The following is a 14,388-nucleotide window of genomic DNA, read 5'->3' as shown; positions in this document are numbered from 1 at the left end:
TCCATCCATCCATCCTGGTACTGGTCACTATTACTCTTGTTTACATGTATACTGTATATTACCACTAGTATATTACCACAAGTATTTATATATTCACTTTTCAGCCCTGTTTACATGTATATCCACCTATCACGCCTACAGTGATATCTCGTCATCTCTCTGATAAGCAGAATAATATTAGCAGCACAAATGCGCAGCGCAGTTCTGTTCAGCAGTGGGAAGGACATGCCACACCTGGCACACACAGCCTGCATCAGTTGGTGAGCTGCGGGAGAGCAATCGATGAGTGTGGGCAGACTGGCTCTGCACCAGCTCCGCCTCCACCTCCGATTATATCTCCGACTCTCTTCCTTCCCTGTAGCTAACCAGTCACCACCAGCCTTCTAGTTATATACCCTTTGCCTGGTTAAGAAACACATGCTGCTTTAAAAACAATAGCAGCATTGAGATTAATGGTAAAACGACAGTGTAGCTATGTTTTCCTCTCCCTTGAGTATAGAAAAGTAAGCTGTCTTTGAATTTGTAGCCAACGTAGCCAAGTCTCCCTCTTTTCCTCAGAGAAAACGGCTTGATTCAAGCCCTTTCAAAAGATAGGAACTCAAGTCATTTTGTTCACCCGACCTAGAATACCTCACAATCAAATGCCGACCGTATTATCTCCCAAGATAATTTTCTTCGGTTATCGTCACGGCCGTGTATATCCACCCTCAAGCCGATACCACGATGACCCTCAAAGAACTTCACTGGACTTTATGCAAACTGGAAACCACATATCCTGAGGCTGCATTTATTGTAGCCCGGGGATTTTAACAAAGCAAATTTGAAGACTAGGCTGCCGAAGTTCTATCAACATATCGACTGTTGTACTTGGGCTGCTAAAATCCTCGACCATTGCTATTCGAACTTCCGGGATGGTTATAAGGCCCTCCCCCGCCCTCCTTTCAGCAAATCTGACCTCGACTCCATTTTGCTCCTCCCTTCCTATAGGCAGAAACTCAAACAGGAAGTACCCGTGGTAAGGACTATTCAACGCTGGTCTGGCCAATCGGAATCCACGCTTCAAGATTGTTTTGATCACGCGGACTGGGATTTGTTCCGGGTAGCTTGCAAAAATAATTTAGACGAATATACTGAAACGGTGACTGAGTTTATCAGGAGGTGTATAGGTGATGTTGTGCCCACTGTGACTATTAAAACCTACCCTAACCAGAAACTGTGGATAGATGGCAGCATTCGCGCAAAACTGAAAGAGCGAACCACCGTATTTTACCATGGCAAGGTGACTGGGAATATGGCAGAATACGAACTGTGTAGCTACTCACTCCACAAGGCAATTAAACTGGCAAAACATCAGTATAGAGACAAAGTGGAGTCGCAATTCAACGGCTCAGACACGAGACGTATGTGGCAGGGTCTACGGACTACAAAAGGAAAACCAGCCACGTCGCCGACACCGACGTCTCGCTTCCAGACAACCTAAACACCTTTTTCGCCCGCTTTGAGGATAACACAGTGCCACCGACGAGGCCCACTACCAACGACTGTAGCCTCTCCTTCTCCGTGGCTGACATGAGTAAGACATTTATGCATGTTAACCCCCGCAAGGCTGCCGGCCCAGACGGCATCCCTAGCCGCGTCCTCAGAGCATGCGCAGACCAGCTGGCTGGTGTGTTTATGGACATATTCAATCTCTCCCTATTCCAGTCTGCTGTTCCCACATGCTTCAAGATGGCCACCATTGTTCCTGTACCCAAGAAAGCAAAGGTAACTGAACTAAATGACTATCGCCCCGTAGCACTGACCTTCGTCATCATTAAGTGCTTTGAGAGACTAGTCAAGGATCTTATCACCTCTACCTTACCTGTCACCCTAGACCCACTTCAATTTGCTTACCACCCCAATAGATCCACAGACGATGCATCGCCATCACACTGCACACTGCCCTATCCCATCTGGACAAGAGGAATACCTATGTAAGAATGCTGTTCATTGACAATAGATCAGCATTCAACACCATAGTACCCTCCAAGCTCATCATTAAGCTTGAGGCCCTGGGTCTGAACCCCGCCCTGTGCAACTGGGTCCTGGACTTCCTGATGGGCCGCCCCCAGGTGGTGAAGATAGGAAACAACATCTCCATTACGCTGATCCTCAACACTGGGGCCCCACAAGGGTCCATGCTCAGCTCCATCCTGTACTCCCTGTTCACCCATGACTGCGTGGCCAAGCACACCTCCAACTCAATCATCAAGTTTGCAGACGACACAACAGTAGTAGGCTTGATTACCAACAATGACGAGACAGCCTACAGGGAGGAGGTGAGGGCTCTGGTAGTGTGGTGCCAGGAAAATAACCTCTCACTCAACGTCAACAAAACAAAGGAGATGATCGTGGACTTCAGGAAACAGCAGAGAGTGCACCCCCCTATCCACATCGACAGGACCACAGTAGAGAAGGTGGAAAGCTTCAAGTTCCTTGGTGTACACATCACTGACAAACTGAAATGGTCCACCCACGCAGACAGTGTGGTGAAGAAGGCGCAACAGAGCCTCTTCAACCTCAGGAGGCTGAAGAACTTTGGCTTGGCACCTAAAACCCTCACAAACTTTTACAGATGCACAATTGAGAGCATCCTGTCGGGCTGTATCACCGCCTGGTACGGCAACTGCACCGCCCGCAACTACAGGGCTCTCCAGAGGATGGTGCGGTCTGCTGAATGCATTACCGGGGCAAATTACCCGCCCTCCAGGACACCTACAGCACCCGATGTCACATGAAGGCCAAAAAGATGATCAAGGACATCAACCACCCAAGCCACTGCCTGTTCACCCCGCTATCATCCAGAAGGCGAGGTCAGTACAGGTGTATCAAAGCTGGGACCGAGAGAATGAAAAACATATTCTATCTCAAGGCCATCAGACTGCTAAATAGCCATCACTAGCACATTAGAGGCTGCTGCTGCCTATTGAAATCACTGGCCACTTTAAGAAATGGAACACTAGTCACTTTAACAATGTTTACATATCTTGCACTACTCATCTCATATGTATATACTGTATTCTATTCTATAATATTCTGCTGTATCTTAGTCCATGCCGCTCTGTCATTGCTTGTCCATATACGTACAGTGGGGGAAAAAAGTATTTAGTCAGCCACCAATTGTGCAAGTTCTCCCACTTAAAAAGATGAGAGGCCTGTAATTTTCATCATAGGTACACGTCAACTATGACAGACAAAATGAGAATTATTTTTCCAAAAAATCACATTGTAGGATGTTTAATAATAATAATAATATGCCATTTAGCAGACGCTTTTATCCAAAGCGACTTACAGTCATGCGTGCATAAATTTTTGTGTATGGGTGGTCCCGGGGATCGAACCCACTACCTTGGCGTTACAAGCGCCGTGCTCTACCAGCTGAGCTACAGAGGAATTTATTTGCAAATTATGGTGGAAAATAAGTATTTGGTCAATAACAAAAGTTTCTCAATACTTTGTTATATACCCTTTGTTGGCAATGACACAGGTCAAACGTTTTCTGTAAGTCTTCACAAGGTTTTCACACACTGTTGCTGATATTTTGGCCCATTCCTCCATGCAGATCTCCTCTAGAGCAGTGATGTTTTGGGGCTGTCGCTGGGCAACACAGACTTTCAACTCCCTCCAAAGATTTTCTATGGGGTTGAGATCTGGAGACTGGCTAGGCCACTCCAGGACCTTGAAATGCTTCTTACGAAGCCACTCCTTCGTTGCCCGGGCAGTGTGTTTGGGATCATTGTCATGCTGAAAGACCCAGCCACGTTTCATCTTCAATGCCCTTGCTGATGGAAGGAGGTTTTCACTCAAAATCTCACGATACATGGCCCCATTCATTCTTTCCTTTACACGGATCAGTCGTCCTGGTCCCTTTGCAGAAAAACAGCCCCAAAGCATGATGTTTCCACCCCCATGCTTCACAGTAGGTATGGTGTTCTTTGGATGCAACTCAGCATTCTTTGTCCTCCAAACACGATGAGTTGAGTTTTTACCAAAAAGTTCTATTTTGGTTTCATCTGACCATATGACATTCTCCCAATCCTCTTCTGGATCATCCAAATGCACTCTAGCAAACTTCAGACGGGCCTGGACATGTACTGGCTTAAGCAGGGGGACACGTCTGGCACTGCAGGATTTGAGTCCCTGGCGGCGTAGTGTGTTACTGATGGTAGGCTTTGTTACTTTGGTCCCAGCTCTCTGCAGGTCATTCACTAGGTCCCCCCGTGTGGTTCTGGGATTTTTGCTCACCGTTCTTGTGATCATTTTGACCCCACGGGGTGAGATCTTGCGTGGAGCCCCAGATCGAGGGAGATTATCAGTGGTCTTGTATGTCTTCCATTTCCTAATAATTGCTCCCACAGTTGATTTCTTCAAACCAAGCTGCTTACCTATTGCAGATTCAGTCTTCCCAGCCTGGTGCAGGTCTACAATTTTGTTTCTGGTGTCCTTTGACAGCTCTTTGGTCTTGGCCATAGTGGAGTTTGGAGTGTGACTGTTTGAGGTTGTGGACAGGTGTCTTTTATACTGATAACAAGTTCAAACAGGTGCCATTAATACAGGTAACGAGTGGAGGACAGAGGAGCCTCTTAAAGAAGAAGTCACAGGTCTGTGAGAGCCAGAAATCTTGCTTGTTTGTAGGTGACCAAATACTTATTTTCCACCATAATTTGCAAATAAATTCATAAAAAATCCTACAATGTGATTTTCTGGAAAACAAAATCTCAATTTGTCTGTCATAATTGACGTGTACCTATGATGAAAATTACAGGCCTCTCTCATCTTTTTAAGTGGGAGAACTTGCACAATTGGTGGCTGACTAAATACTTTTTTTCCCCACTGTAAATGTTGTGAAATTGTTAGACATTACTTGTTAGATATTACTGCACTGTCGGAGCTAGAAGTACAAGCATTTCGCTACACCCGCAATAACATCTGCTAAACACGTGTATGTGACAAATAAAATTTGATTTGATTTGATTTGAAGACCATTTAATATGGATGATGGTATAACACACATCTGCCTGAGTCATCGTGTGTGTATGCGTGTGTGTGTGAGATAGAGAGAGAGAGAGAGAGAGCGAGAGAGAGAGAGAGAGAGAGAGAGAGAGAGAGAGAGCGAGAGAGAGAGAGAGAGTTTGTGTGCGTGTGTGTCACAGCGGAGTGTGTGTGTGTTACCATGCTGTGTGTGTGCGTTTGGAGGAATGTGGATAAAGGTCCGAATCTGTTGTCAAATTGGTAAAACCATGAGATCTTGTTGATGCAATGAGTGTGTGCTACAATACTGTGAGCCTATGTTGTGTGTGTGTGAATCAATGCAGGTAAATGCCAGGCCTGACTGAAAAGATGTCAGTGATATTAATGAACACGGAGAATAATCAACAGGAGTGGTGAGCAAACAGTACACAGACTATTTACACAGACTGCAGAGCATAGAATTAGGAATTAGAATACTAGAATGGACATGAACCGTCTTATAATGGTACTGTATAAAAGGTTAGCCGTTTTTACGCATCAGCTGAGACTGCACCAATCACGCTTGCCTTATTTGGCGGTCTATTTAAGCTGATCGGTTCTGCTCACACATGGAGCTTGCTGCTACTGCTAATATGTGTGTGCTTCTTTTGCTGCATTGACGCTGCTGCTGTAACTAGCTGTACTCGCAATGCTGCTGTTTTCTGATATGACATTTTCTTTGTGAATGCTCGCTAGCTGAGTTTGGACCTCGCCCGTGTCGTTCAATATGCTCATGTTGCAATGTTTGGCTGCTGCGGGGATGTAGTTGATTGTGAGGATCAACCATGTTGCTGCTCTACTGTTGTCAGTCAATAGCCTGCTACAACTAGATAGCTAAGTAGAATAAGCTTCGGTTAGCTATACGGGCATATGCGTCGATATAAAATTAGTGAGTAGCAATGTTTTCTGATCATTAGAAGAAGATGGTGCTTATCACAGTGATTCTATAGTATTTCGGACTCTATGCGACCATTAATTTGTTTAGTGCAGAATAGTAGCTATCACTGTGTGTCGCGACCTATAGTCATCTCGGTCACATTAGTTAGTTGACTTGGGCGGCAGTCACACTTTAATTTCTGACTATGGTTATTATTTTTTGGAACCCTATTCCCTTACACAGTTTAAACTAGAAATGCATTCAACTTAACTTGCAGACTGGTTTGGATTAGTGTGCTTGTATAGCTACACTTTTGCTAGGGTGTTAGGGGTCAAAATAAAACTTTGGTTCTGGTGTTACACTTTATTTCATGAGGATAGGACTTAGCTGAGATATCTTATTTTCAAGTGATCGGAAAAGGTAAAAAAGGCACCAAATCACTTGTCTGGTTTTGGCCAATATATTAAGATAGAGTGGTCATATAGTTATGACATTTTCAGGGCTGGTGTGGAACACAGAGAGGACTCAAGTAGAATGAAATGAATATACAATATTATGTAGATTATGCACATAATATGTAAATTAGAGCAGTACGGAATACATAATTACAGTAACTTAAACCCATCATTTAAGGTAGGGTGATGTTATTAACAAATATTCATGTTTTATGCAAAACTGAGAGTTTGTAACAATTTGAAACAATTGATGAAATTAGAAAACAAGTTTTTATACTACTTTATGCAAATTTAATACATAATAATATGCAAATTAGTCTGTGCAGAATACAAAAATACAGCATGTTAAACCAATTAATTTAGCATGTTAAACCAATTAATTTATGGTCAAGTGGTCATATTGTTAACATATATTGATGTTTTATGCAGTTCTAGGAGCTGCACACACACCAGGGCTGGTAAGAGTGATTGGGATTACATGATCATGAACAAAAAGCAGGGTTACTAACTGATTAGGCCTAGTGTGCCAAATAATATGCCCAACCCTGTGCCCGTGCCACCTGCATGCTCACACACACACACACACACACACACACACACACACACACACACACACACACACACACACACACACACACACACACACACACACACACACACACACAGACAGCCAGCACCCCCACCAACACACACACATACACACATACAATAGGTATACCAAACATTAGGAACACCTTCCTAATATTGAGTTGCACCCCCCTCTTTTGCCCTCAGAACTGCCTCAATTCGTCTGGGCATGTACTCTACAAGGTGTCGAAAGCGTTCCACAGGGATGCTGCTTTTAGTGTCCGTGTGTCCTTGTGTGTTTTTATTGTGTATTTATTGTGATGCATGTATTGGCTGGTGCATTTCCCCTTTGGGGGATTAATAAGTACTATCTTATCTTAGCCTACTAATGCATTATCAGGTTTTACTGTCATCCATAGCTGTCTTTTACATTAAGTGGTCACTTTCTCCGGTTTCTCCCCAGCTAGTTATTTAATAGTGGTGGGATTACTGTTCTTGGTTTATCCCAGATTGCCCGTTACAGGATAAAACATGCATTTTTACAGTTATCTATGAATGAGTTCTGTCCTCTTTCATTCTAGCTGTAGCATAAGTTAAGGTTAGGCAATATCTTAAGAGCATACTATGCTTTCGGATAGTAGTAATGAAGTTTATGTGCGTTCATGTATGCTTGTACATAGTGCGTATGCAAGGCATCTTATACCCTGATGAAGCTCACTCTGCTACAGTCATTTTATCTGAGCGTGACTCATATCTTCCACCATCGTGCTTTGGTCCAAATGCTGTCCAGCAGTCGAGCAGCCCGATATCTTTTTCTACTCGGATGGCGTTCGTCGTCGGCTAAACATTACTGGTTCTTTCCATTACTAAGTACATTTTAAATTGATACTACTACCTAACCCTAGCCTTAACCTTTATTCCTCAGATTTAAAGTTATCACCTTGGACCTTAATCAAATAAAATCAAATTGCATTGGTTTCATACACATATTTAGCAGATGTTATTGCCGGTTTAGCGAAATGCTTGTGTTCCTAGCTCCAACAGTGCAGTAATATCTAACAGTACACAACAATACACCCAAATCTAAAAGGTAAAAGAATGTAATTAAGAAATATATAAATATTCGGATGAGCAATATATATACAGTATGTCATGGCTGAGCTGTGCCGCTCTGCAGCAGTCTACTGTATGGTCTTCTCTCTGTACAATGTCTTCTGTTATACTGTATGACCATGTATGCCTTTTCCAAATTTAGTCAGGCAAATGCAGCCTTTCTTATCATAGTACGAAATTAGGAATTCAGTTCATATTGGGCGTCAGGACCCTTGGACATGCAGACTGCTCAGGAATCAATCTGTCCGCCTATTCTTCATGGCCTACAGAGAAGCAACCAACGTGCATATCAAAGAGTATCTCTCCTCTCTTAGTAGCACAAGTTTGAGTTCACGTTAAGGCAACAGTGTTGGGTTTACATTACACTTTTCCAGAGGCGCTCCGTATGATGGCTTTAATGGTTTTTCAGCCTGAAATATACTAAATGTTTCTTCCCTTTAATCTCGCATGATCTCTTAAATTCTGTTTGCATTATGCACACTCACATGCTAACCAGACTCTCATACAACCCTAGATTAAAGAATTAGCATGGAACATCAGTCGTCATCACCAGAACTAACACTGCTGTGTCCTCTCTTTAATGTTATACTTACCTGCATGCTGAGCACGGGCGGCACCTAGCGAACCTCTGTTCAACATTAATGCTGGCAACAAATGACAAGATACTGGAACTCATCATGGCTCTGGTTCCTTCATCAGCGCTGTGGGCTAGCTCTGAGCTATTGGATGCCCAATTCTGCATCAGCGCCGCTACCGCTTCTCAATCAGTCTCGGCCTCACTCTCAAGATCATGAGCCCATGATTCTCTGCTGCTACGATGTTGCATTTGATTGATTCTGAGATTGTGGAGCCTACATGAGTTCTTACAGTATTGCTATAGGATGATGATTGTGTCAGCCCTGTGCTCCAGTAGCTATGTAGAATATCCTCATATACCAAGATTACAGCTCATCCTGCCTCAGCAAAGCCACCTGGCGGTGCATCTTATTGTAGGCGGTTGGCTAGGTCATGGCAGGTGGGTTCATCCTATTTATGATTGCCTAATTAGATAGGTCAACATTTCCCATGTACCAAGATGACAGCTCATCTTGCCTCATCAAATGTACTCGGCAGTGCGTCATATGAGAAATAGACATAGTGCTGCATTAGATCATGCTACACAGTAATTATTCACACATTTACATTTTACATTTACATTTTTAGTCATTTAGCAGACGCTCTTATCCAGAGCGACTTACAGTTAGTGAGTGCATACATATTTATTAATTTTTTCATACTGGCCCCCCGCAGTAATCGAACCCACAACCCTGGCGTTGCAAACGCCATGCTCTACCAACATCCCTGCCTGCCATTCCCTCCCCTACCCTGGGCCAATTGTGTGCCGCCCCATGGGTCTCCCGGTCACGGCCGGCTACGACAGAGCCTGGATTCGAACCAGTTGTCCATCCAGTCATAGGATTAGGATCAGAGAATGAACCTAGTGTGTTGTATTGGGGTTGTGCTGCAGAGCATTATGCAGGGGTTCTATGTGTTGAGAAGCTTGGTGAGTTGGTAACATTATTGGATAGAGAATGAGAGTGAAAAGTGATATTTTAGCATTTTTTGGATATTAGTTTCTTCAAATTACAGGAGACGGAGGAGGTAGATTATACATAGTTTTCTTGGTTTTAGAACTTTATTTTTGTGTCCAGTTAGTGCAATTTATTTCAATTTTCCTTGCTAACTTCAGTAGCAAGTAGCAGTAGCTAGCTAGCTAGCTAGCTACTAGTGCGAGCATTAAGTTTTCGCCGCCAGAATGGCAGAATGGCCAAACCCTACCTCTTTAAGGAATACCTGGAATAGTATAACAGTAATCCTTTCACTTTCACTTACTTAGCTAGCTTCAAATGCAGCTAGCTAGTTTAGCCTACTCAAACACCAAGCTCAAACAGAGAGGGATGCTATTTTAGCTAGCTGGCTATGGCTATCTAACACTAGAACTCTTCCAAGTCAAGCTAAGCTTTTGGTTTTATAAATGTATAGCCACCAGGGCCTGCCGGTGTAACTGCTTGCTGCACTTCATGATTGTAGCAGGTTTACTAAATTGTTAGTTCTAGTAGCTATGACATGACGTAGGCTGTGTGTAGCAGGTCATGAAATTAAGGTTTGGCTTGGAAAGTTTTTTTCACCTGGTGACAGACATTTAGAAATTTTTGTCATTTAGCAGACGCTCTTATCCAGAGCGACTTACAGTTAGTGAGTGCATACATTTTCATACTGGCCCCCCGTGGGAATTGAACCCACAACCCTGGCATTGCAAACGCCATGCTCTACCAACTGAGCTACACAGGGACATCTGATGAACTGAAATCCACAAGCAAAGGAAAAAGGTGAGAGGAGGAGAGCACGTAGATAGATGCCAGAAGGAATGATATACAGTATACAACGAGCTGTTATGTGACTGCTATTAAAGTCAACTGTGTTTGCTTGTGATCAGGGGTGTATTCATTGCGCCGATTCTGTTGAAAAATGTTTCTTGAACTGAAGCAAACAGTATGAAAACGGGGATAAACATCACTGAATTTGTCCAATAGATACTCCTGTTTGCAACTGTTGGACTAATGATTACACCCTAGATCAGCTAGATTCAGGCAAGAGTGTGCGAAGCAGTATTGAATGTGTCACTGTCTGTCACCTTGATTACTCAAAATTCTCTCGACCTGTGCACCTACGTTGTAAACTTTAATTCATAGGCTAGGTTGTAGCAACCTCATGGTGGGTACAGGGAAACATTTTGTATCACATAGTAGCCTAAATCTATCGGTGTTATATTAAGCTGGGTGAATGGAATATGAATGACAGTCATCCAATATGCTGTAATAGAAATAAGGCCATGTTCATTAAAAAAAGTTATCATCCTCCCTCACCTTAAAAGGCACCGACCCCCACTGGAGCATATAAATGCCCACATCAGCTTCAAGCTTCTGGGGAAAAGCCGCATTGATCATGTAATAGCCGAAGGTCTGCATATTCAAACTGCACAACACAACGAGAAAGTAATAAGCAGGGATGTTCTCAAACGGCTTATTGATGCCACTGCATGTTGAGGTATGCAAGAATTGGCTTTCAGAGGACACGACGGGAGGGAAAGTTCCGCTAAGAAGGGCAACTACAAGGAACTTGCAGAGGTAATTGCACGTTACGATGCTTTACTTGCTGAACATATGGAACTTTCGACTGTCTTTTCTGGGATGTCGAAATTAATTCAGAATGATTTGATAGCTTCCATCGTATCATCCATTAAAAGTTAGATTAAAGAGAGAGGTTGACACAGGGCACATAATCCCTCCGGACAGACACCATCAAAAACGGATTACATAAATGTTGCAGCAGCCTAGGCTACACCTAAACATTAGAGATCGGACATGCTGTATGGGATGAAAACAAGACAATTTTTCAGTCTGATCAACTTTAGGCTACTAATAATAGCAGCTGCATACAGCCTATGTGCCCTGTCCATCTGGTCAGGGTAAACAAATTGGTAAAGTTATGTATTTATAGTCCATTTGTGTGTCAGGAGAAAATGTGAATGTGATCAAATTTGGTTTATATTCAAACTTGGGCTGGCTAGGCTGCCTATACTTTTTCAATCCAAAATTATTAACTGGAATTAATCAATCAACAAAATAGTGATGACAGATTTGAGTTAATGTTTTATTAGGCCTACAGTTGTATATGCCTGCATGATGCAAATATGCATAAAGCAAGCTCAGCCCTGTGAGTTATATTGTCTATCAGTTGTTGTCTCTGTGTCTGGGTAGAGGAAATACCCCTCTTAATCTAGTCTAAATATAATTCATATGAACAAGTATAAGGTTGCTGCAGTTTGACAGGGTTTTCATTCGCCCCAGGGCTAGGAGTTTTTGTCAGGAGTTTTTTTTAAACCATGTGACCTGATTAGGAAAAACTGGTCCCATCATAGCCCATATAAAACCTTTTTACAACTGATTAATCACTGTCATACCTTATAGGGTCCAGAGTTTTCCTGGTTTGGTTAACAGATAAGGAAAAACTCTAGGCCCCAGGGGGGAAAAAATGCCCCACCACTCTGCTTGCAGTTGTCAGTTATTGTCAGGTATGTGGATGCTGCTTTTGCAACAGCTAATGGGGATCCTAATAAAATACCAAATACCAATGATCAGGGCTTTATTCAGGAACGTTTCTTGGGCTACTTTGATGTGTCAAGTGGGCGAGATGCTGCAGTCTGTGTTTGACTTTGTGAATTCTGAGATGTCTGAGTTTAACTTAATGGAGAAACACGTTGCTCAAACCTACGATGACGCAGCTTTAATGGAATGTATCTGCTATTTGTATTTACAGCTAGGTCCCCTCCTGTTCCCTAATTTAGAGGTGATGACCACTCCACTTTAGCCACGTCTCAAGTGCCCGCTCACTAGTTAATGTGCCTGCTCATCCACTGTTTCCTCTCCAAGCACTTTGAGCACCCCTATCAATTTTCTCTCATTACTGTATGTAGAGTCAATCCCACACACACACACACACACCCACAAACACAATCACATTATTACACATAAATGATTTTACTCCTTCCTTGGACTAACTCATTCTTAGCTCCTTTGTCTAACTATGTAGTGTATTGTGTTATAATTTTTTGTCTTCCCAGTCAAATCCTGTCCTGCCCTGAGTGGAAGAGTTGAGCCCTTTACCAACACCATCCATCCATGATGAGCCTGTCCTGGACTGAAGCCTATGAACACCTCAACCCCTGTCCTGCACTGAAGTCAAGCCTCTGAACACCTCAACTCATACCCTCATTCAATTACTGCTGTGATCCCTTCCCAACACTGTGTAAGTAGCCCTCTCATTCCCATTCCCCATAATATTGTACTATACATGTCTTTATTAAATGCTTTAGGTTAAAATAATTAGTCTTTGACGATTTTCGAAACACGCTTTGTCTTCTCCCTGCGTTCTGCGCCTATTCTGTGGTTCTCTCATCCTCCTACATTTTTCAAGTTACCAGCCTCCACTGTTAACTAAGATACACTATTATGCTCTAAGACAGAGATTCAGTTTACACATACCACTAACACAGCCCACTAACGGTTCTCAATGCACTCATAGTCTCACAGAGAAAGAGACAGAGATAGAGACACATACAGATAGAGACAGAGAGAGAGACAGATGCAGAGACCGTTTACACAGACCACATAGCACTAACCATCCTAGATACACACTAACCACTAAAAATACACTCCCTGTCAAAGACAGACTGAGACCACAGAGCCAACCGCAAGACAGTTTACACATACCACATGGCATGACCAGTATCCCCACCAGCATGTTGGCCATGCATGGCCAGGGGGAGTTATGCACAGTGTGTTGTTCTACTCACCATAGAGTATGTTAATGAGGGATATAGGCATCACTAGTATCCCCACCAGCATGTCGGCCACGGCCAGAGACCTCAGGAAGAAGTTGGTGGCGTTCTGAAGCTTCTTCTCCAATGAGACAGCTAGGATGACCAGGATGTTTCCACACACCGTCAGCACGATGATGACCAGGATGAGGAGCGCCGGCCAGTTCTTCTCCTTCAAATACAACCAAACTTTAGTTGTATAGCACCATAGAAATCGAATGACTAGAACAGCCATAGAACATCTGAACCTCACACCATGGCAAATGACTGGTAAACTCATGGTACACTGAAAATGGCTAACCTTATATTGTAGTGATTGTTTTTCTATATGCTTCTATTGCACATTTCGTAGCAACAGCAATTCAATCCATAAAAATTTACAAAATAATAATAGAGATAAACAAAACACACTGACCTTCATGGTCGGTGCTCGCATCACCGCCTCTGCCTGCGACGACCCCAACGACAGGTTACCGTCTACTCCCCCAGCCCCGACCCCCCAGGGTAGACTCTGGTTGAGTCCAAGGTAGGTGGAATTGTTCCCTCCTGGCAAGACCATCCAGCCCCCTACCTCCAGAGAGGCCGTGGTGGAAGATCCGAACCCCCCCAGTATTGCTACCCCTCCTGGACTTCCCATCCTGGGAGGGTCTCCTGGGGCCTGGAGGTCCTGGCTGGATCAGCACTACTCCCCTGTCACCACTAGAGGGGGGCAGTGGACCAATCCGGAGGACCATGCGACATCAGCAGACTTGGGATTGATTTGGTTGGGGGTAAAAATGTGTTGTCTTGTAATGGGTAGTCCAAGTTTAGGTCCACTTAGAAAGTCTAGAGACTTGGGGTTGGTTTAGTCCGGGTTCCGGGTGAAAATAGTGTTAGAGTGGGATCTAGTTACTGTTTAGTTATGTTCA

At 43.5% G+C, this 14,388-nt stretch overlaps 1 protein-coding gene across 1 annotated transcript in view; it reads right to left on the bottom strand.

Annotated features, from left to right (window-relative positions):
• Positions 1-14,117, bottom strand: part of htr2cl1 (5-hydroxytryptamine (serotonin) receptor 2C, G protein-coupled-like 1) — a gene marked incomplete at both ends in the record, with an annotated part of 32,425 nt that extends 18,308 nt beyond the window's left edge. Inside the window, 2 exons of the mRNA XM_084164919.1 lie at positions 13,457-13,652; positions 13,896-14,117. Coding sequence (XP_084021045.1) covers positions 13,457-13,652; positions 13,896-14,117 — 418 coding nt within the window. The remainder of the gene's footprint in view (positions 1-13,456; positions 13,653-13,895) is intronic.
• Positions 14,118-14,388: the final 271 nt, after the last annotated feature.

The sequence above is a fragment of the Coregonus lavaretus genome, assembly GCF_964263955.1.
Source record: "Coregonus lavaretus genome assembly, chromosome: 7".
Classification (NCBI taxonomy): Eukaryota; Metazoa; Chordata; class Actinopteri; order Salmoniformes; family Salmonidae; genus Coregonus; species Coregonus lavaretus.
Note: the sequence above shows the minus strand (reverse complement) of the source record. Positions and strands in the feature narration are given on the sequence as shown.